The sequence below is a fragment of the Crocodylus porosus genome, unplaced genomic scaffold, assembly GCF_001723895.1.
Source record: "Crocodylus porosus isolate Cpor-Errol unplaced genomic scaffold, CroPor_comp1, whole genome shotgun sequence".
NCBI classification, from domain to species: domain Eukaryota; kingdom Metazoa; phylum Chordata; order Crocodylia; family Crocodylidae; genus Crocodylus; species Crocodylus porosus.
The window spans coordinates 150,657,946-150,680,515 of record NW_017728886.1 but is presented as its reverse complement, the minus strand read 5'-3'; the positions used below and the strand labels follow the sequence as shown (position 1 = coordinate 150,680,515).

The following is a 22,570-nucleotide window of genomic DNA, read 5'->3' as shown; positions in this document are numbered from 1 at the left end:
GTACAGATTTCAAAGTTTGCAGTGTTAGGAATTGGTTTTCCATATTATGCTACTGAGCATAATATGGGAAGAAACGGAAAGATGTGATCCACTAAATCCTTTTATAGTGGGCTTTTCAGAATTGCTTGACACTTTCAGCGCATTCTTATCTAGAAGCGGAAGCGCTGTATAGGGCCAACTCCGAAAGAATTCATAGATTCATAGATGTTAGGGTTGGAAGGGACCTCAATAGATCATCGAGTCTGACCTCCTGCATAGGCAGGAAAGTGTGCTGGGTTCAGACGACCCCAGCCAGATGCTTATCTAACCTCCTCTTGAAGACCCCCAGGGTAGGGGAGAGCACCACCTCCCTTGGGAGCCCATTCCAGATTTTGGCCACTCTGACCGTGAAGAAGTTTTTCCTAATGTCCAGTCTAAATCTGCTTTCTGCTAGCTTATGGCCATTATTTCTCGTAACCCCCAGGGGCGCCTTGGTGAGTGGAGCCTCACCAATTCCCTTCCATGCCCCCATGATGAATTTACAGGCAGCCATAAGGTCACCTCTCAACCTTCTCTTGTGGAGGCTGAAGAGGTCCAGGTGCCCTAGTCTCTCCTCGTAGGGCTTGGCCTGCAAGCCCTTAACCATACGAGTGACCCTTCTCCAGACCCTCTCCAGGTTATCCACATCCCTCTTGAAGTGTGGCACCCAAAACTGGGTGCAGTATTCCAACTGTAGTCTGACCAGTGCCCGATAGAGGGGAAGTATCACCTCCTTGGTTCTGTCTGCCATGCATCTGCTGATGCATGATAAAGTGTAGTTAGATTTGCTGATGACTTCGTCACACTGATGAGTCATGTTCTTGATGGCCATGGCAGTTCTTGATTTGAAGAGGAACCAAACTGACTTCTTTAAAGAGCAGTGCTTCTTCCCTGCTTCTTATGAGGCCACAAGACCTGCTGTCACGTGGAATGGAAGTATTTCCCAGTTTAGCTGAACTCCAGACAACAGAGTCACTCATCTGGAGTCAGCAGCCTAGCGTGACAGGAGTTAAGTAGTCTGGTTCTGCCAGGGATGCCTGTGCAACCTTGGAGAGGTCTCCTCCCTTCATTCATCTGTTTCCTCATGTACCTTGGGGCACTGATATTAGGACATATTTCACAATCTGGGGGTGAGCCAGGGCACAGCTTGCTATTGAAGAAGCTCCCTTGGGGCATTTTACTCTGTACCTCAGGTTCACACTGGGCTCACTCTGCTTTGAAATGGGGAGGGAAGATGGAAAAAGAGAGAGTGACGGTGACTTTATACAAACCAAAGAATGACAGATGACAACTGAGAGAGGGCATTTAAAAAAAAAGCTTTTTAACCAGTATATTCTCTGTGGCAGCAGCTATCAAAAAGCTGTAGTTTAGGAAAATATTCAGTATATTTACATAGTTTGTCTCCTGTTCTTAGCCTGAAAAATCATCTCTGTGTATATACAGTTATAGTTCACTGTATATAAATGACCTTTTTTTCCTCAAGTGGACTAATTTGTGTTGGGTTAAGCAAACAGTGTTCTGTAGAGTTGTACTGCCCCCCAGTTTGTTTTGGGTAAATATTAGCATAGGTTGCATGGTAAGTACAATCCCATCCTGTCTTAATTGTTTTTGTGTGTGGTCAGTAGCGCCTTTACACTCACATAATCTTAATGGAGTAATTTAATAATATACTTGTTTTTTAACTTGTAGAAAGAAAGCACTGGCAAACTCTTCACTATCTTTGTCAGTGCTCTCTCTGAATCAAGCCTAAGGATATTTTTGTATGTATGTAAAGGCCAGACTTAGGTGCATCTGGGGCAGAATAAAATGAGCAGCCCATCATCTTTAATAATTATAAAGTGTAGCCTAGGAATTCTTTTCTTGTAGGCACTAAAGATAAAAACTCAAAATAGCAGAATTAATGTGGCAGTGGTTATTTTTCTTATTTCATTAGCTCTGTTTCTTGAGAGTCAGTTCTTCAATATGACCCTTCTACCCCATATTCTTATGTTTTATATAGCTCTAGAGATGCTGGTTTAAAGCATCCATAGTGTCTTGACAACAGTAACTAATATGTAGTGAAGATCAGAGTATGGCCCAGTACCTGTGTTCTGTAGACAGCAAAGGGCATATATAGCAAAGGTTAGAGGGGAGAGCAACAAGGGTGATGTCATGGTGGGGGTCTGCTATAGACCACCAGATCAGGAGGAAGTGGTGAATGAGGCTTTCTTCAAAGCTCGCGGAAGTTTCCTGATCACAGGCCATGGTTCTTCACCCTGACATCTGCTGGGAGGGCAGTACAGCAGTGTGCAGGCAATCCAGAAAGATGTTGGAGAGTGCTGATGTGATTGCAGAGCCACTGGCCATTGTCTTTGAAAAATCATGGCAATCAGGAGAGCTTCTGGATGATCAGAAAAGGGCAAACATTGTGCCCATATTTAAGAAAGGGGAAGAGGATCATCCAGGGAAGTACAGACCAGTCAGTCTCACCTCAGTCCCTGGAAAAATCATGGAGCAGATCCTGAAAGAATCCATTTCTAAGCACTTGGAGGAAAAGGTGATTAGGAACAGTCAGCATGGATTAACCCAGGGAAAGTCATGCCTGACCAACCTGATTGCCTTCTATGATGAGATGACACAGGAAGACCGGTAGATGTGGTGTACCTTGATTTTAGCAAAGCTTTTGATATGGTCTCCCACAACATTCTCCCTGGCAAGCTAAAGAAGTATGGACTGGATGAATGGACTGTAAGGTTAATTGAAAACTGGCTGGAGCATTGGACTCGGAAAGTAGTAATCAGTGGTTCAATGTCTAGTTGGTAGTTGGTATCAAGTGGAGTGCCCCATGAGTTACTCCTGGGGTAGGTTTTGTTCAATGCCTTTATTAACAACCTAGGGGGAGTAGTAGATATGCTGGAGGGTAGGGCTAGGATTCAGAATGACCTAGACAAATTGGAGGATTGGGCCAAAAGGAATCTCATGAGGTTCAACAAGGATAAATGTAAAGTCCTGCACTTATGATGGAAGAATCCCATGCTCCAGTACGGGCTGGGGGTTGACTGGCTGGGCAGCAGCTCTGCAGAAGAGGACCTGGGGGTTACAGTGGACAATAAGCAGAATATGAGCCAGCAGTGTGCTCTTGGTGGCAAGAAGGCTAACGGCATCCTGGGCTGCATTGATAGGAGTGTTTCCAGTAGGTCAAGGAGAAATGCTTATTTCCCTGTATTTAGCACTAGTGAGGCCACATCTGGACTACTGTGTTCATTCCCCGCCTCCTTTCCCCTCCCCCCCCACAACCACAGCAGAAAGGATGTGGACTAATTGGAGTCCAGTGGAAGGCAACAAAAATGGTGAGGGGCTGGGGGATGTGACTTATAAGGAAAGGCTGAGGGAACTGGGCTTATTTAGTCTAGAGAAGAGGAGACTGAGAGGGGACTTAATAGCAGCCTTCAACTACCTGAAGGCAGGGTTCAAAAGAGGATGGAGTTAGACTGTTCTCAGTGGTGGCAGATGACAGAACAAGGAGCAATGGTCTCAAGTTGCAGCAAGGGAAGTTTAGGTTAGATATTAGGAAGAATTTTCCCACAGGAGGGTAGTAAAACACTGGAACAGGTTACACAGAGAGGCGGTGCAAACTCCAGCCTTGGAGGTTTTCAAAACCCAAGCAGACAAAGCCATGACTGGGATGATCAAGTTGGGGTTGGTCCTGCTTTGAGTAGAGGGTTGGACTAGATGACCTCTTGTGCTCCCTTCCACCCCTAACTGTTTCTGATTCTATAATTCTATGACCCTAATCTTGGGAAGGCAGGGAGCCTTTCCCCTGGCTCCCTGCCTTCTGACACTCCCAGATCTATCTGATAAATAGAGCAGCAACTAATGGGTGAAAGTTTAAATTTGGAAAGGGGAAGTCTGTTAAAATATATGAGTGCCTCTTTAAAGTGGACACCAGGGTTTAAGCAAGGAGGTGGGTTGAGATAATATTTTAACAAGAAAACAGAAGTCATATTTAAGTCATCAACTTTGTGCTGTGTACCTTGCATCGTAATCAACTTTAAAAGCAGAGCAGATCCACACCTCTTGCTAAATGACCAAGCAATATCATAAGATTAGTTTGTAGAGAAGGGGGTTATGGTATATATACACAGGGCAGTACCTTAATTGCAACTTTTTTTACAGCCTGACAGATCATGTTGCAGCAAAACATTTGTTTAATACAAGGCATTAAATCAACTTGTTTGAAATATTGGCAGTCTCTCTGCTGTTTGCTTTACCTTTTCCTGATGGATGAGAGATTTTATTGCATCAATCCACTGAATCCTGTTCCAGAAGCAACTAAGTACAAGTGAGACGCTTTCCAATCACTTGGCTTATCTTAAATATGCCCCTGGTTTGCCTTGTCAGTCTGGCACAATTGGACAGGGTTTTTCTGGCCTATACATTAGGCAAGGAGGAAAGGGCAACTAGAGCACAGTTTATAGATATCCCAAAGATGCTGGCGATTAAGCAGGAAGGTACGTTTGCTAAACAAATGACTTTTTTTTTTGTTTTATAGGTGTGGTCACTGTAAGAACTTGGCTCCAACTTGGGAGAAGCTCTCCAAAGAGCAATTTCCAGGTTTGAATGATGTTAAAATAGCCAAAGTAGACTGCACTGCTGAACAGAACGTATGCAGCAGATTTTCTGTAAGTGTGTGAAGACAGGTTTAAAATGAATTAGATACATTTGTACCCCAAATTGAAGTCTCCAGAACGTGGCCCCTCCAACATAAGAATATAAGGAGTGAATATCAGGAGCTGGGAGAAAAACTGTTCACCGGGGCGCCTCAGGGGAGAACGAGGTGCAATGGCCATAAACTGTAGAGGATGGTTTCAGGTTAGATGCAAGGAAAGACCTTGTTTACAGTAGGGGTGACCATAATCTGGAAGAAGCTTCCCAAGGTGGTGGTGCAGTCCCCAACCTTGGAAGTCTTCAAGAGGAGACTGGATAGGCACATTGCTGAGATAATTTGATCTCAGCAGTATTCCTGCCCAGAGCAAGGGGGTTGGACTTAATCTTTCGAGGTCCCTTCCAGCGTGATTCTATGACGCTTCAGTATAGGCCGAGTTGTTCTGTCACTAATCCAAATCCTGCAATGTGAGGATGGTGAAATTCAGTTTGTGCTGGACTGTGCTTGATTCTATTCACATTGATAACTGATGCATTAGGAGTTTGTAATTTACTAGTGGGAAACCCTCCAAAAATGTAGTAGCCATTGCATTTGTGTGGCAAAACTTTTTCTAAGAACATACTGCCCTTACTACTCTGAGACAGACCATTAGAACTGGCATTTCTGCTGGTGTGTAGGGGCACTTTACTCCTAACTGATTTTACCACTCAGTAGTAATGGGATGGTGCTGTCTTTGAATCTGGTTTTGTTTACACCAAGAAGCCCAGCCTTCTGTACACCCTGGGGTTTTTTAAAATCAAGTTTAGTGTCAGAATGATGTCACTGAACTGAGAAGTCATGTATTTATTCTTCCTCCCTCCTTTAAAGGTACGTGGCTATCCAACACTTTTGCTCTTCCGAGGTGGACAGAAAGTCAGTGAACACAACGGAGCCAGAGATCTTAAATCGCTGCATAATTTTGTCTTGCGGCAGGCAAGAGATGAATTGTAAAACGCGTTTGGATACTTCTGCCTTGGCTGTTCTCGTACAGTAGCTGTGGGAGTTAAATCACGTCCATAGTACTGATTTGCGAAGTGTTTTTTTTTTGGAAAACCAAATGTACTGAACTGTGGTATCTTCCGTGTGTGCGTGTGTGTGTGTGTGTGTTTTAAAACCACTGTACTGACTCTTGTGATGTTTGTTGAGGAAAACTCGTAACAAATAGTTACTGTCCAACTGGAGAATATTTTTAGCATCAGTTGTATTAGTGCATTTCTGTCTTCCTGTGATGAAGTGTAAATGGTTTTCTTTGAGACTAAAATAGATGAGGAAAATCAAATTAAGGGAACTGGTAGATTATTTTTGTCTTCAGGTTGGATTTGGCTAAAAACTTGCTACCCAATTACCCCTTACAACCTGCCCACCAGTACTAGAAAGGTGAAAGCCACAGCTATATTAACAAACATTGCCTTTTCAACTGAAGCTAAAAACTTCATTTGTCTTAATATAGCTGCTGATTAAGAAATGGAAAGTAATAGGGGGTTGAGAAAGAAAACACACACACACACATTTGGAAGATACCAGGCCATTATTACCTTCTCATTTCCTGGTAATATTCTCTCATCCTGGGAGGTCTAGCCATAATGAAAGTAATGGTACTTTTAATACGTGCCTGAATATTACTGATGCCATAGTGTACATGTACATCAGGTGGATTTTTATAACTGTTCAAGCAGGATACTCCTGTTCAGCTGGAGACTTGAGTTTATGCTCTTTTTACATGTAGCTAAAATGAATGAACTATTGTAACTAACTTCCTTAGGATGAATAGATCAGCTAGAGCTGATGACATCTCCTAGAAAAGCAGAAATGCATTTAGAAACAGTTCTGGTTTTTGTACCATATTTGTTAAACTCACCTGCCCCAAAATCTTGAATTCATCTCCCCTCCTGCTGCTTATTTTTTACTACTTAATGTAGTGGAACAATGCTTTAGTTTTTGAGCAGTTGTCTCACAGTAATGAGAAGCAGAACTTGTCTACAACATTTTTCCAGTTCCTTTTGAGCCTTAAGCATCTCTTCCAAAATGTCATTGTTGCTTCATATATGAATGTTACGGTCTTTCCCGTTGTGTTGCCTCGAATGAAATTACTGATGTAAGATGTTCCATATGTTAGACATAAGCCAAAGAATTTACAATGCAGGAAAAAGGTGCAGCTGCAAATCAAGGGCTAAATGCTGCCCTCCCATATATACAGAAACTCAGTTACAGGTGTCTACAGGCAACGCTTGACTAAGTCAAGACACTCTTTGTGTCCATCGTATGAAGCAGTGAAAGTCACCTTTTTAATCACTAAATTACTCCTTTGACTTCACCTTATGCTATCTGTCAAGAGTGAAAAATGTACGGGTGGAAAGTTTACAATAAGAGCTCAGTCTTATATGGCAGATATATTCGATCAGAGTGTACGCTTCTGTCTTAAAAGGAAGCCTTTATTAACCATATTAAACAAAACAACATTTCTAGTGAAGCACAGTCTCATGAGTGGCCCAACCTTTGCCTCATGAGTTTCTTGTATAAAATCAAAGTGGTACAATTGTTTACACTGAGATTTTCTAAATAAAAACTTTTTTTAAAAAAGCGGTCTTTCTATAAATGATACAGCACAATGAATATACAGTGACAAGTGCAATAAATTATAGCTTGTATTTACAAAACGCCTCTTTTTAAATGCAAGGCTTAAGAGGTAAGTGCATTTAATACAAGATTAATATTGATCAAAAATAATTAGCTGTTACTGTTAATTTTGGGTATAAAACTTCTATAGTTGGAGCACGACCAAAATGTGAATATATCTAACTTTTTCAATGCAATGTTTGTTAGAGTGACATTTGAGGAGATTGGCCAAATAATACTATAGATCCAGGGGTTCCCAACCTTTTTAGGTCAAGGATCGGCAAACCACAGACTAGAAGCGACTGGGAGTGGCAAACTGCAGTCCGGAAGTGACAGGCATACTGCAGACCAGCAGCCAACCCTTTTTTATACGTATCATAAAAAAGGACTAGCTGCCAGTCCTCGGTATACCTGTCACTTTCAGTCTGGCAGCCAACCGGGTTGGGAACCTCTGCTGTAGAAAGCTTACAAAAAATTACCCCTTCAGCAATGGAGTGGCTATTCAGCTGAGGGGATAAAATTGCACCTAAAATCATACAAAAATACCCTGGTGGTATACGTGAGAGGCAGTGGATGTCATTGCAATAAAAAGGGACAGACATAGCAGTTTCAGGAGGTATAGGACCTAAAAAAAAGGCACTTGACAAGTTTACAAGATAATTCCCCAGTTGAACTTTTGACTCAAAAGATCACATTGGGTCTGGGATTCTTTTTATGTATGCAGTACATAGCACAGCCAGACTCAGAACATACAGTTTAAGTCTATGCTTTACTGTGTGGTTGGAGGACACATGGTCTGAGGGGCTTGCTTTGGCACAATTGAAGCAGCTGTTTTCCATCTTTCAGATTTTTGGAAGAGTTCAATCGGAGAGATGCAATAATTTCTTTTAGATGGAAGGCACTTCCTATCCTTAATTAGAAATTCAGATTATCCAGCATAAAACACAGTCCTAACACTAAAGTACAACAGCATCACTTTGCTTTTTGTCTTGGTGAACCTAAATATAGTATGTGCGTCTTCAAGTCTCACTGTTTCCATGTAGCAGATGGTGGTTTCTTAACAATGAAGTGCAAATCAACCAGCTAGTTAAGTTTCTGCTGCTCTTTCAGGGAGTTTAAGATGCACAAAGCTTGATCCAAGCCAACAAAACTTGTATGCGCAGACTTTTCTTTTGTACACCTCACAAGTCAGAATTTTGTAGATCAGAATAGCCACTGTGTTATAGATTCGGTTTTTGACAAATCCAACACTTTCTCCTGTTACAAAGTAGGTAGGTATCAGTGAGGTTCTCTTGCAGCTTCCTTTCATAAGGCACAAGTATTGGTTTGGGAGTATCACAAGAGTGTTTGTTGGAGTTTCCCCAACATCCAGTAGATGTAACCAAGGAGTTCCAGGTGAGTCAGTGGGTCTGTGTGGAAGATGTCAGTGACACCCGCAAGCTCTTACCACCATATTCCTGTATTTTTTCAGAATGACATTAGAATTATCATCAAAGTAAAGAACTGAGATGGCATTTAGTTTGGTGGGTGCACAACAGGGTTTGGGAACATATTCAGGATTCATAAGATGGACCTGTTCCAAAAAAAGAAGACATAATTGGGACAGTCAAACCCTGCTCTCCATTTTTTCCCCCTGTAGCTCAGCACACATCTTTCATTATACTTACCAAAGTTTGCACAATGGCATGATTGGTAGCATTCATGTGTGCATTGAGTGGAAAAGAGCATTCTCCATCACAGTAATTGGCTGCATAGCCCTTTGGTGCAATTATCCAGTCCTTTGTTAGGAAGTAAACAGATATGATTTAAGTGACGCAAGTCAAAGTTGCATGTTAGTAGCAGATTTCATAATGTCATTTATACAAGCCGTTAGGCCTAGCTAAAGTTTTCCATTAACTTTTTTGTGAATGGGGTTAGAATAAAAAAAAAAGGTTCAGGAAATGCGAAGGCCAAAGACCCACCACGTTTTGGCTGTAAACCAAAATCGGGGGGGTTTCAAAAATGGGCAGTGGGGTGACTTGCAGGATTTTTCATTTGAGAACTTTGTGGTCTCATACAATGAACCACAGCAGCAAGGGCGGCTAAGAACCCAGCCTCCCTCTCCTTATCAAGAGAAGGAAGAAATTAGCACAGCTGAACAACTCAGTCCAGCTAGGCAGGTCCTCCAGATAAGTAACAAAGCAGAAGGCAACTGTACATACAGTTCATGTAGGCACCAACTTGAACATTTTGGGTTTTATCTGAAATACTTTTACCAGACTTAGTGCATAAAAGGCTAATTTTATGTGATGTTCTCAAACATTCAACCAACCCCCAAAAAGCAGCCTCAAAACATCTTTTCTGACTACCTTTCGGCATAATCCCGGTTATAATACTTGAGAACTGCCAGTTTATATGCCTGGAATATTAAAGTAGCAGCACATAATTATAGTACTGTAGAAGAACGATCAGTATTCCCCTGCCTCTGTAGAAATGTGGTTTGGAATTCAAAAAACTGCTGCTTCCTACCTAAATAAGTACCTAAATAAGTTTGCTTTAGAGCTCACAATATAAAAAAAGAGTCAAGTTATATACTGGCTACAATGGTACTTTAGCTGGACTAACTGTCACTTCCTGAAAGCATCTTAACATTGACTGTCACCAAAATTAAGTACAGACCTTGAATTTAAACATAGGAATCAAGAAAGCTGGGAGCTGGGTGCTGTAGAAATCTTAACAGTGCCATGTACAATTTAATTGTAGGTATACCATACACAGAACCTACCTAAAAGGGACATTTATAGGTGTTCTAGGAGCCATTTCTTAATTTTGACTCCTAGATGCTTAATTGCCAAGAATATATTTGCAGTTAAACCTTGGGCTCAAAGTTTGGTATAAAAGTAGTGATGGTCTTCCAAACATTTCTTTAATTTGAGACGGCACTTGTAATACAGAAGAGGATGGTCAAGCATGCTTTGATGGTTTGTTCTCTGCCTCCCCCAGGGCAGTTCAGATATAAGTCCAGTTAGCACTTAAGGCATAGGGGATTGGGTCTTACCATCACGCAACCAGCATAAAAAAGTTTTCTTATCTCAAAGCAACCTTGTATCCCTCTGCCTCCCAAAGAAAAGGTTGAATTATGAACTAAATGAAATGGATGCAGTGGTGTCAATGTGAGTCTAAACAGCTGTAGTAGAGGAAGCAGCAGCAGTCTTTACAGTTCACCCCACCCCATCACTGCAGCAAGCCAGGCCGAGTTTTGGGGGCTCAGTTTCTGCCTCTTCTTCTTCGGCGTCACTGTCAGATAACAGGAAGAAGCTGTGGTATACACCTTACATGCCAGAATCACCAGCTTTTGCAGCTCGTCTACAAAACGACATGAAGGTGTCCATGTAGAAGTTCAGACCAGTGCAAGCATGTATGCATATGCATGCATGCTGGGCACAGAATTGGATCTAGCTAAATAACCTTATGCAGGCTTCAGCACTACCCTGCCTTCTAGCATCTATGAAAAAATCACTGCACATTTAATCATCTTAAAAATCTCAGCTACCAGTGGGTTCCAGGAGTTTCCCAGGCTATCAATATTTATTTGGCCTCCCCACTGGCTGGTTTTTAGTGCGCAGGCACAAAGGACATTTTAAAAAGTGTGCTGGGAGCCTCTATTGAAATTACCATGACATTGTTTAGATAACATTTCAAAATGAATGTCTGCTTAGAAAGAAACTGCACGCACCTGCCATCCTAAGTCTTGGAAGCTAACATAAAGCTCATGCTTTCTGCAAGCTGTTTTTAGGTCGCTGCTGTTGTAATCTGTTAAAAGAAACAAAAGCCATGTCTTAGAGGTAAATCTTAAATGGTCAGAGCATCATACTAAAGAACACACCTAGTAAACTGTTTTAGTAACAATACCTGTTCCTACAAGTAAACACCACTGCACTTAATATGCACCTCCTGTGTATGTTCAACTTTCTTTTTCAGTATACAGACACACATGCACTTTGTGGCAAGCTTTGGAAATTGCTGGTGATAGATATGTCATGATCATAATAAGTTCAGCTCAATAAGCCAGGTAAGAAAAGTCCTTGACTACAGAGATCACCATTTTGTGTCCTGTTCTCTCATTTTTAATGGTCTTAATATTCCACTAATCAAGCTAACCTTGCAATTTTGCTTTCTGCTAGCTGCTGTAGCCTCTCTTCTATTTCACAGTTTTGGAGACTCTTTTGCTCTTTTAAAAAATCATTGATGCACCCGTGGAGACCAGTCTTCAGCAGCAGTTAGGGTTTCAGCTTTTAGTTAAGCAGGACAGGAAGGGTAAGTCAGCTGAAGATTAGGCCCAGCTCCATGCAGTCACAACCCTGTAAAAATCTTTTTTTCGTCATTCGGTCTTTCCCAAAGCGAGGGCTGTGCCTTACTGTAAAGTAGTGGGGGCTGGTGTACGCGAGGACATATGGCAATTGTCTGAAACCAGTGACAGGCCTCAGAATGCTTTTCAGAACAGTCCTCTAGTTGTAAATGACATGGTATTGAATAAACTATAAAATGAACCATATTCCAACTGCTAAGGATATAAAGCGGAATACTTCTGACACCAAACTTTCCTCTCAGTGGTACCAATATGGTGACCTTTCAATCATTTAGTCTCCTTTGAGGAGGTTCAGATGGTTCTACAAAAAGCAGCTTTTGATTTCCAGTGGAATTTCCCATTTATATTTAGCAAGCAGTGCTGCTCAGCAGGAGAGCAGCTGAAACCACAGCTCAAGAGAGAGCTCAGAATTCAAGCTGGGACAGAGGGCCCTTTCACTTCCAGGTCGCCAGCACAAACCCAGCCTTGATTGGTAGCAACGGAATGTCATCACCTCCCGAGGGTTGTTTGGCCCTGCTGGTTGGGTGTCCATACCACACAAACCACTGGCACTGCTGAGATTTCCACTTGTGACATCAGCCTGAATGGGCCATGGAAAATGAACTAACCTTTCATACAGAAAGGGCAGGTCTTTCCATGTCACCTAAGTGAGCTGTTGAGGAAACATATATTGCCCCAGTTACCCGGGTAAACATTGCACTTCAGGATCCAGCTCTGCCTAAGCAGCAACATATTCTGAAGTGATGACTGCACGTGGCTGAGCCAAGGGCTGCTGTTTTCTTCTATGTCCAGATACAGTTCATTTTAGGGGACAGAGAAGGATTAAAAACACACAGTTTTAAGCCTGTTCTAAACAACAGCAGCTACTAGCCCCAGCACAAGAGGCCTGAGCTTGAGATTGTGTAACAACCTGATGAAGACAGTTGCTATAAAAAAGCTTTTAATAGTCAAGAAAGGCAAAGGGAATGGGACCAAGGGTCAAGTTGCAAAAACTGAGCAGGCTCTCACAGCCCAAAAACTGTCCCTGTTATAACATACCTAAAATATCCCACTTAATATCTGCTTGTTCGAAAAGTTCCATTTGTATTTCCTTAACCCTCCTGTTACCATCACCTGCCCCTCCCATTTTGTGACAGGTTTGTCTGGCTTCTTAAGTGCCAACCTTACCCCAAGTGGTATGTCCAAGTCACAAAGGAAGACCCAGAAACTGAAACCAGGTCTCCCAAATCCCAGTCCACTGCCTTAGCCACAGGGGCATCCTTGTCAGTTTATCGCCAAGTTTTGTTCCTAAGCTTTCCCAAGTATTGTTCTAGCACTGCTGCAAATAGCTCTTACCCCTCTAACGGTGCGTCTACACGAGATGCTTTACTCTGGACTAGAAATAACTACAGCATAGTAAGTGTCACTGTCTACACGTTCAGATGCTTACTGCGCAGTAATCTGCTCTAATCACAAGTAAATTTGCTACTGTAAATACAAATAGCAAATTTACTCTAGATTACTTATTGGGACCTTATGTAGTTAGCCATCTACATGTGTTGATGGCCAGCTGGGAGCAAATGTGCTCCTGGTCAGCTGGGCAGCAGGCGATTTCTCCCTGCCCCTGGGAGCTGCCACTGGAGCTCAGGTGGGGACAATGTCCCCTGCCCTGGCAGCAGGGAGCTTCCAGTCCCCACTTCCCAATCGTGATTAGGTAGTGGGGGCTGGGAGATTCTTGTCTCCCTGTGCTGCTCTACAGTCATGGGGACAGTGCTGGGAGATTCTTGTCTCTCAGCACTGGCCCCATGTCCACAGAGTTGGTGCTGGGAGATAAGACTCTCCCAGTGCTAGCCCTGTGACTGCAGAGCTTAGAGCTCCCCCTGTCTCCTGCAGGGGTCTGGTGCAGGGCGTGGGAGCAGTCTGGTGCTAGGAGCAGCAAATCTGCTCTCATGTCCCTGCAAGTGTAGACATGTGCCCAAGATAGTTTATTCTAGAGTAAATTAGTTTTGCATTATTTGCACATGTAGATGCACTCTATTAGTTGTACCTGATTTCCCCAGCTCCACCATCAAGACACCACTAACACTGCTTGAAATGCACTTAGTATAGTTTTCTGTGCATGGCATTTGGTTACTGTTGCCTTGGGTTTAAATAAGCCTTTTCTTCTATTATTTTTTAAGTCTGAAACTACAAACACAAATATTTATTCAAAGGGAAAACTATAATACTAAAAGCACATTCAAATGACATTAAGGCAGTGCAGGATTACAGCTGGGTACAGTTAACACTGTGGTCTCCAAAATCCTGTGCCTCAAACAAAGCTAACTTCCAAAACACCAACGATTAGAGAGTTGTTTTTAGAAGCAGTTGGGGTTTTCAGTTTTAAGGATTAAGTTTCAGTCATTCAATAGCTTCACTTCAAATAAAATCATTTAAATCAAGTTAGCAGGGCTGGTTAACTGGCTTCTGTAGGAAAAACACAATCTTTCAGACACACGCTATAGGGAAGATTGTGGTGGTCTTTCTACAGAAGCCTCTTATTTTCAAATCAGACAACCTCAGTAAAAATAGATCATTTTCATGACCAATCTTTTTAGGCTCAGGCTCAGCATAAATTTTTAGACAAAAAAAAAAAATTAGGTCACAATAAGAACACCCCTGGCCCCCCGCCCATGAATTTTAATAAAACTTTAGCAGTCAAATTGCCCCAGTTGGCAAAATACAGCCCATGGGCTGGATCCGGCCCACCAATTGATTGCATCTGGTGGGCAGGCGATTGCAAACTCATGGGCTTTCATGGGGCATCCATGGGCTCTGACTCCAGCCACTGTGTGTACTGTTTCCACTGTGTTGGGCGGGCAGGACTGCTTCTCCCCAGAACCGATAAGGTTGCATCAGCTGTGGACCCAGGCAGACATCCCAAACCCCACCTGCAACCTGCTAGTCCATCCAGAGCTGGTGCCAGTGTCTGCACAGTGCTGCTTCTGGCATGCTGGGCAGGTGCTGGCATAAGCTGTGGACATGGCTGGCAGGTTCTAGGTTGGGATTGGGGCATCCTACAGCTCCAGGCAGTGTAGGGATCAGTATGTGCTGCAGCTCTGGGCAGGATGTGGATTGGGGCAAGCTGCACTTTTGGTGGGGTGGGGATCTGAGAGTGAGAGTGAGTGAGACAGAGAAAGAGAAAGAAGCGTGGTCCGCCCTCGAGAGGACGCCAAGACTCATTAAGTGACCCTCCAGCCAAAATAATTTCCAACCTGTGGTTTAATACCTGAAAATGGGTTCCCTATTGATCTACAAATAGATACCAGCCAAAACTCTTGAAAGTGACTAGACTCACAATAGTTAAAATATTGAGCGCATGAAGGCCACAATTTTGAGACCTCAATAGACAGCCAGAAATAGATTTGAAATACAGACAAGATATGTCCAAATGAAAATAGTATTATGACAATGTTTCTGTTCACATTCTTCTGCATCTCTGTCAAAGACCGAAGGTAACAAACATTTAAGCAGACGTTTGGGTAGAGTGGAAGGCAGAATCAAGATATGCCAAAAAATTTCAACAAAGCACATGCTGTTATGAAGTCTCTTTCCTATCACATGATGGGGTTAGTGAACCTAGTGCTATAGTTTAATAGTTGAGGCTAATGCCAGTTCTGCCACTGTCTTGTTTTTAGACACTCGGAAAGCAGCTTTAGCCAAAAGTGACATTTTAAGAATGAGTTCTTCATTTAAGAATGAGGTTACCAGGACTGAAAAGGTGACCAGTAGAATTAGAACAGCTTGTTTGCACTGAACACTCTTGGCCTTCAGCAGCACCAGCTTGCTGTGAGCACAGATGTTTCTCTTAAAGCTGGACATTGGCCTTTTGTTGTTTCAAGGGGAGGGAGAAGAGTCAGACCCTAATGATCTTTCCTCCTACAGCTATTTCTGTACCAATCTTAGATTTCCTATAACTTCTCCCCCCATTAAGTGCTGGCAAAGAGTATCTAAATATTTACTGAGGTTAATCCTTCTAAGAATACTCTGGCTGCTCCTAGGATGCCAGTTCACTGGATTCCACTGGGTAATTAATTGCCACTATACCTCTAAACTTTGACAGAGGTCTCCAGGCCAGCCCCTTTCTCTCAGTGTTTGACTTAGGCAATTTGCTTGTCTGCAGCTGGTGTAAACTGATCGGGCAGTTAATAACAGCCCACTTAACATAAAAGGGATTTGCTTGGGTGGGAGAAGGAGAGCTATCAGGGTTAAGCACGCATGCACAGAGGAGTCGGCAGTGTTGCTCCAGCCTGGCACAATAGTTGAATGTTAGAAGTAATTCTGTGGGGGGTCAACCTGTTTGGTAGCCATGCCAAAAATGAACTCCACACATTCCCCAAGTCCCATTCCTCTGCCCAAGCTGCTGTTCTCCTGTACCTGGCTAGAAGGTCTTGCCCCTCCACTCAGGGTCAGACTGATCATCATATTTCCAGGAAGGAATTTTACCCCATGGTCAGATTGTTATGGCTTATGGGGGGGTTTTGCCTCCTCTGTAGTGGAGGACGTCGCTGCCTGCCTAGGCTCTCTTAAGCATGTATTAACAACTTTTACAAAAGCAGGACGTTGGCTGCCATGGTCCCCCTGCTTTACCTGTGACAGGTTAGGGTGTGTTATGTCTCTTGTCATATCAGTGTTGACTGTGTAGTTTTGCTAAGAGGTTAGATGGTTTGGATAGAGATGATCCTGTCTCAGACAGGGATTTGGACTAGATGACCTATGGAATCAAAATCATGGAGGAGCCCTAATTCTCTATGATTCTGCTTTCTGTTACAGCCCTGTGCTCTCTGCCTGATCAGCTGTTCTGCTGTCCTTTTCCTTCCCTGTTCTCCTTACCCAACTTGCTTTTTTTCTTTCTGGTTCCTGCCCTACCTGCCACAGTGATGCCAGTCCCCTCCCTGATCTGTTGTGCATCCCCCACAGAAACTGCCTGGGTCCATGGTGGCAAATGTGCTACAGGGACAAGGTGACAGGTCTGGGTCATCAGGGAAACACTTGTCCTTGCTCTTGGCTTTCCTTTTTGCTCATTTCCATGCTGCTTTAGAGATTAAGCATGAAGTTGGGTTCTCAAAGGTGTAAGAAACACAGGAGTTATGCATTTCAAGGACATGGTGCTGGAGGGAGTCTTCTCTGAGATTTCAACATTGCTAGAAGAATGCTGACCAGAAGATCCTCCTGGCCCAAACCTGGAGAGAGGAACCTCAAAAGGGGAGCAGTGTAGTTTAAACTCAAAATGGAAACTGTAGGTTAAACCTGAAGAGTTGTGTAAGCTACCAAACTGGAAAGGGAGGTTGTGAGAGCAGTGCAAGAATGGATTTACTGTTAATGGAGATCCTTCATTAGAGAGAACACCAAGATAACTTTGCCCTCAGAAGATGCATCGTGGAATATATGCTTTATATTGTTTTATATTGTTCACTGGGGCCCTTTTTGTACAGCAGAAACATAACCCTGCTTTGGACATGCAGTACAAGTTTGCTTTAAAATTAGACAGTCTGCATTGCCTTTGCAAACCAGAGCTAACTGCATTGTAAGAAGCTACTCATCTTTGGAATCTGACCCTGACAGATGAAACTGCATATCAGATGGAAGGGTCTAATAGGCAGATCTGCACAGAGACTATACATTCCCCTACATTTTTCCAGGGTGATGTAGCTGGAATCTCTGCCTTCCACACACCCTTTTTGCTAATATATCTTTCCTTCTGGAGAAGAGACAGTTTGGCCAAAAGCTCTGATACAGGATCTTACATCAATAAAAGCATTGTATCCATATATGCTGGGACTAAAAGTTTGTAAGTTCTCTTTTGCCTGACTATAAATTAATTATAGCAATGTACTTTTAATGTAGGAAAAATGCTTGGCAAAAAGATACCCACTTTCCCTAATCTCCTTACATGACCCTGGCACCTGAGCCTTGTACCAAACAACAAACAGACAAAAGAAAACGAGCATTAAGCACAGAATCCTGTATGTGATAGCATGTGGATGCCCTGTTGGGCCTTCATGGAGCTCCAGTAACTTTTCAAAGCTCAGCATCAATGCAATAGGAGCCAGTCTCCAATGAAGCTGTACAATTGCACATGTACAATTTTAGACAGAAATCGAGAAGGACCAAGGTAGTGGCAGGGATCAGTGAGTGAATGGGGGACTGGGAGGGATATAACACACTATAAAAGCCCAAACCCGGCCTGTTTCAAAACTGTGTCGAGGCCATGGACAGATGTACTGGTTGAAGCCCCACCAAGTGCCTCTGAAGCACTCCAAGCAAGAAGGATGCAGCCAAAACAGCACTTTAATAATGAAACTTAAAAAAAGGAGACCATCTTTGGAGTTCTTCCTTTTGGAACTCTGTTTGAAACATCAGTGGTCTTCCAGCAAGGCCATAGTGCTCTACCTGCCCTCAAGCGGCATGTCTGTCCACACATACCCTGAGTGAGGTACCAGACCAACAGATCTTGCACCTTGTCAGCTGCCTTCTCAGCAACTGATTAGAAACAGTGGTTATGGGGCAGGGGAAGAGGAGAAACCCAAATGGGAGAACAAGGAGAGAAAACCTTAGAGACAGAAATGGTAGAAACTATATACATAGGGGAAGGAGGGAGGGAGCAAAGAGATTTCTACTCTCCTCTTACATCTTTTTTCTTAGCTTCAAAATGGAAAAGATAGGATCTTGCTGACATGAGCTGGCCAATGTACCTCAACATCACTGCTTACCTGCGAGGATCAATGAAGCTAGGGAATCTGAGCATAGCAGGAGACAGAGTAGAGGTGATTCTGAAATTTCTTGAATCTTGGTCAAAATCTTAAGGCCTTAATTCAGCATGGTATGTCAGCAGGGACCCAGCACCCTGAATAGTTACTAAGATCATTTACAGTTAGCTTCAGAAATCTTCCTGGACCATAGGCTTTGGTTTGGTGACAGTTTATTTCCTTCTGTTCTCCCCTCAACAGGTTTAAGTGATCCACATAACAGAGATTTTAGAAAGAGGAGGTAAAACAATCCTAAATTAAGTAGGTTTCAGTAATATAGGGAGTCTGGAGTTCTCCAACTAGAACAGTCATCCTAGCTTCTGGCAGAATTGCCAGGGCTATATTCTGCTCTAGTGCCCATGAAAAGGCTCCGATTCTGCTTGTGTGTCAACATACGAGGACAGCATAGCACAGCATGGATTGAAAATCTAAAGCATCAAAAATCCTTGAAATTGCTTAATGTTGATCCCAGACATACCAATTCTCAGTGCAGTCTCTGGTTAGTCACCAGAGCCTGTCATTTTAATGCACACTGTTATATCCAGGGATCCTGGTTTTCCATTTTCCATGGAAAAACAATAGAAAACCACAGATTTCCCCTTTTTATCAGAGAAAATGCAGATTTCTCCTCTTAGCAGAGAAACCCGCGGATTCTCTGCTTTTGCAAACATTTCTGCAGGCTGGTTGAGCTCCAGCCTGCAAGAGTTGTTTGCAGACAGGGTGGGAAACCCCCAGCCCTGCCTGGAGGGGAAGGAGGAGTGGGAAGGGCAGGGCCTGAGGCCCTCAGTCAGCCACAGCTCTGCTCAGCTCAGCTTCACTCTTTGCTCCTGCAGCCTGAGGTAGGTGGGGTTTGCAGAGGGTTTGGGGCCCCTCTGGCAGGGCTTGGGGGTTGTGAATCACGGCTGGAGGGCACTGGCAGGGCTGGGGGAGCCAGGAGCCAGCTCGCCCCCACCCAAGCAGGCGGAGCAGTGGGGGAGCCGGTTCCATGCTACTTTTGCTGCAGCTGCCTGCTGTTCGGGGCAGGGAGCTGCAGACTTAGGGCCCTAGCCCCATAGCCCTGGCAGCTGGGGTCCCCCTCCAGCAGGGGGGCAGGGGCTGTGGGTGGGGGCAAGAGGCACAAGTAGGGCAGGGAGCCTGTTGTGGGGGCAATGAGGGGCACCAGCAGGGTTGGGATGGCTTTGGGGGCAAGTGAGGGGCACCAGCAGGCTAGGAGGGACTTCACAGAGCTTTTAATTTTAATAATGGATTTTAGGGGTTTTATCAGAAAATGTGTGATTTTTTTTTTTTAATCAGAGAAGACTAGGATCCCTGGTTATATCCACCCTGGACTAAGGAGGAGAGAAATTAGTAGTGTGCTGGGCTTAGAGACTGTACTGGCTAATTTATCTCACTTAAAAAAAACCAGGGAAATAAACATCTCAGTTTTAAACTCTCCTTTCTTGAAAACCCACGAAGGCTCAACTATACCTTGTTGACTACAAGCCTGCCAAATTCCAGGTTTTAAATTAAAGCTGGCTTTGAGTTAAAGGGGCTCAAAAAAGCACTTGAAACCACCAAACTACTAGTTATTTTTTCCTTTTGTCATTTTATAATTTTATAATCTGAACTGTGGTTGAAAAGCAACAACAAAAAAATGGCCTCTTTTTACCCAAGATATCTCCTCCCTCTGGGGCTTTGAGTCATATCTTCTGATTTAACTGTTGTAATTTTTTTTTAGCAAGGCTTGCAGAGTTAAAGCAAGGGAAAGCTGGAATCTCTCCTTCAAGCGTCATCAACACAAAACATCCACTTTCCAATTCAAGAATGAGACCTGGCAACTAATTTTTCAAAAGTGCTGTAAAAACATTAGCAAATCAGCCCTCGCATCACCAACCTGAGAGAGTGGAGACTGGCTTCATATCAATATACAAGTTCAACGTTTGGGATGGAATAGCACAGCCAACCACTTATAGTGATGTCTATATGAATAAACTGCACTTACTGGCATGTTCTTGGCCAGTTCATCTCGAGGGTCTATCTGTAATCAAGACCCACACCTTTAGAAACAAGGACCTGGAGTCACTGTGAAAACTAAGCTGAACCTAGTGAAGACCAACTAAGAAAAATAATCACCCTTGAAGGCCGGGAAAAGGTTCTGGCCTTTATTCTACATGGTTTGGATCTAAAGTGAAGTACACTCACTAAACTCTCGCAAGCTGTAATAATCAGAGCTAACATACTACCAGTATAGAAGTGGTACAGTTAATCCTAGAGAAAGAATCTCCGGATTGTCTCTGTCTTTCCCTCTGTCTGCCTGCCTGTCACTCGCGGGCACACACGCACACACTCTCTCTCTTCCTTTCCTCCTCCTTTTCTTTCAAGACTGGAAGGAAGCTCCTGAAACACCAGCTCCCATCCTCTTACCTTCACAGGAAACCATGTCTTATAGGGGAAGTGGCAGTGGATGGGCATGAGGGTGAGAAGTGGGAACTAGGTTATACCTAGATGTGAATGGAGGTTAGGGAGCATAGGTGGGACTGGCCAAAGGGTTTGCTCTTACGGGTGATGAGCAGGGAAGCAAGAATAGGACGCAAGGGAAGAGTGAGGGGCATCCTTCAGGGAGTCTACTGTTGTTTCTTATCTGTGTTTTCTTTGTTATTCCTTGTAGCCACTCTGAGCCTTTTGGTTAGGGTGGGATATAAATCTAAATTATAATAATAGTAATAATAAAGTGGTATCAGATAATACAGAGACAGCTACCTGAGACTGACAACTTTCTAACCTTCAAGTGTAAAGCTTTCTTTGTTCCCAACTTCTATTTCGGTAAGCTACCTCTGAGTCCAGCTAGCTCTGCTCTTCACAGTGATAGTGACAGCATTTGTCTGCTTCGTTTGTGGTGTTTAGAATTTGTCTCCTTATTTATACAGAATAAATGTCAAGTTCATTTACACCAGTTAGTATAGGCAGCCAGAGGTATTGCACAGAGGTATTGACTGCTGCAATATCCCCTCTTTAAGGGAAGCTGACTTTTGATCTTTAAGACAGAAACAGAACAGAGTAAATGACTTGGGTATTCAATTACTGGCAAAAGAAGGGGAATGCCCATGGTTCAAACAATGCTGCAGGACTGATATCAACCTGCTGGCTTTATGGGCTTCTGCATAGATTTTGGACTTCTCAAAGAAAGGGAAATTCCCATCTACAAGTAAACCCCATCTGATTACGGAAAAGCAACCATCTTTCCACTTCAGCCAACTGTCATTGATAGTAACGGCAACTATGATTCCTCCATTGTTTTCCATGGCAGGTCACCATTATGGGAGGGCACCATTATGGGAGAATATAAGAGGTTTAGTGTGACATTGAGAGGGGTGAGGGGGTCAGTTTAACTGTTTTTCACAAGTTACTAGGCTCAGCAGAGGGAGATTCTGGGTGAGGTTCAGTGGTTGATCTAGATGACCTAGTTGTCTCTCCTTACCTTCAGCTCTGTGAACTACATTTTAAACACACATTCAAAACCTGATCTAGCTGTTACAGCGTAGCATGGAGTATACCAGCATTTCCTACACCACTGTTATCATCAGTGTGCACTAACATCTCCAAATATACTGATTGACATTAGCTCAGTTGCAGCAATATTCAGTTATTCCAGTCTTTGTCTCACCACAGATATATGAAAGTACTGTCTTAATTTTTTTAGTACCCTAATCTGCAGATACAGAAAAGGCTAGGAGTTTATTGCCAAAGGAGGGGGGCAGTATAAGCAAAATACTCCCAGTCTGTTACTTCAGGAATGCTAAAAACATCTTATGCAGAAAAAAGAACAGGCATTTAGTGAATGAATGACTTTTGGCTCCATGAGGTAATACAGAACTGTTGGAAAACAGAACATATTTTCTCATTTTTGTCCACATTTCAGACTTTTCCAACCAGCTGTCATGGGAAAGTAAATGCTATACTCTTAACCCTGTTCTTCAACCAATGCGACTCCTGACACAGCAGGAAAGCCTGCCTGTATGCTCTGGAACTCAGTCCAAAAAATTAATAGTCACTCTCATGTGGTCTGGTCAGGAATATCTTGTCTAAAACTACATGTACCTATGCATTTGAGAAGAACTCAGTATGGCTTCAGATATATGAAAGACTGGTAGGACAAAA

At 43.2% G+C, this 22,570-nt stretch overlaps 2 protein-coding genes across 3 annotated transcripts in view; one reads left to right on the top strand and one right to left on the bottom strand.

Moving 5' to 3' along the window:
- Positions 1-7,276, top strand: part of TXNDC5 (thioredoxin domain containing 5) — a 38,999-nt gene extending 31,723 nt beyond the window's left edge. For both annotated transcript variants that reach the window (XM_019543064.1, XM_019543073.1), the window contains 2 exons: positions 4,550-4,679; positions 5,531-7,276. In XM_019543064.1, the coding sequence (XP_019398609.1) occupies positions 4,550-4,679; positions 5,531-5,653 (253 nt within the window). In that variant the 3' untranslated portion in view covers positions 5,654-7,276. The remainder of the gene's footprint in view (positions 1-4,549; positions 4,680-5,530) is intronic.
- Positions 6,741-22,570, bottom strand: part of BMP6 (bone morphogenetic protein 6) — a gene marked incomplete at its 5' end in the record, with an annotated part of 147,674 nt that continues 131,844 nt past the window's right edge. The window contains 3 exons of the mRNA XM_019539213.1: positions 6,741-8,891; positions 8,986-9,096; positions 11,034-11,110. Of these exons, the coding sequence (XP_019394758.1) occupies positions 8,742-8,891; positions 8,986-9,096; positions 11,034-11,110 (338 nt within the window). The remainder of the gene's footprint in view (positions 8,892-8,985; positions 9,097-11,033; positions 11,111-22,570) is intronic.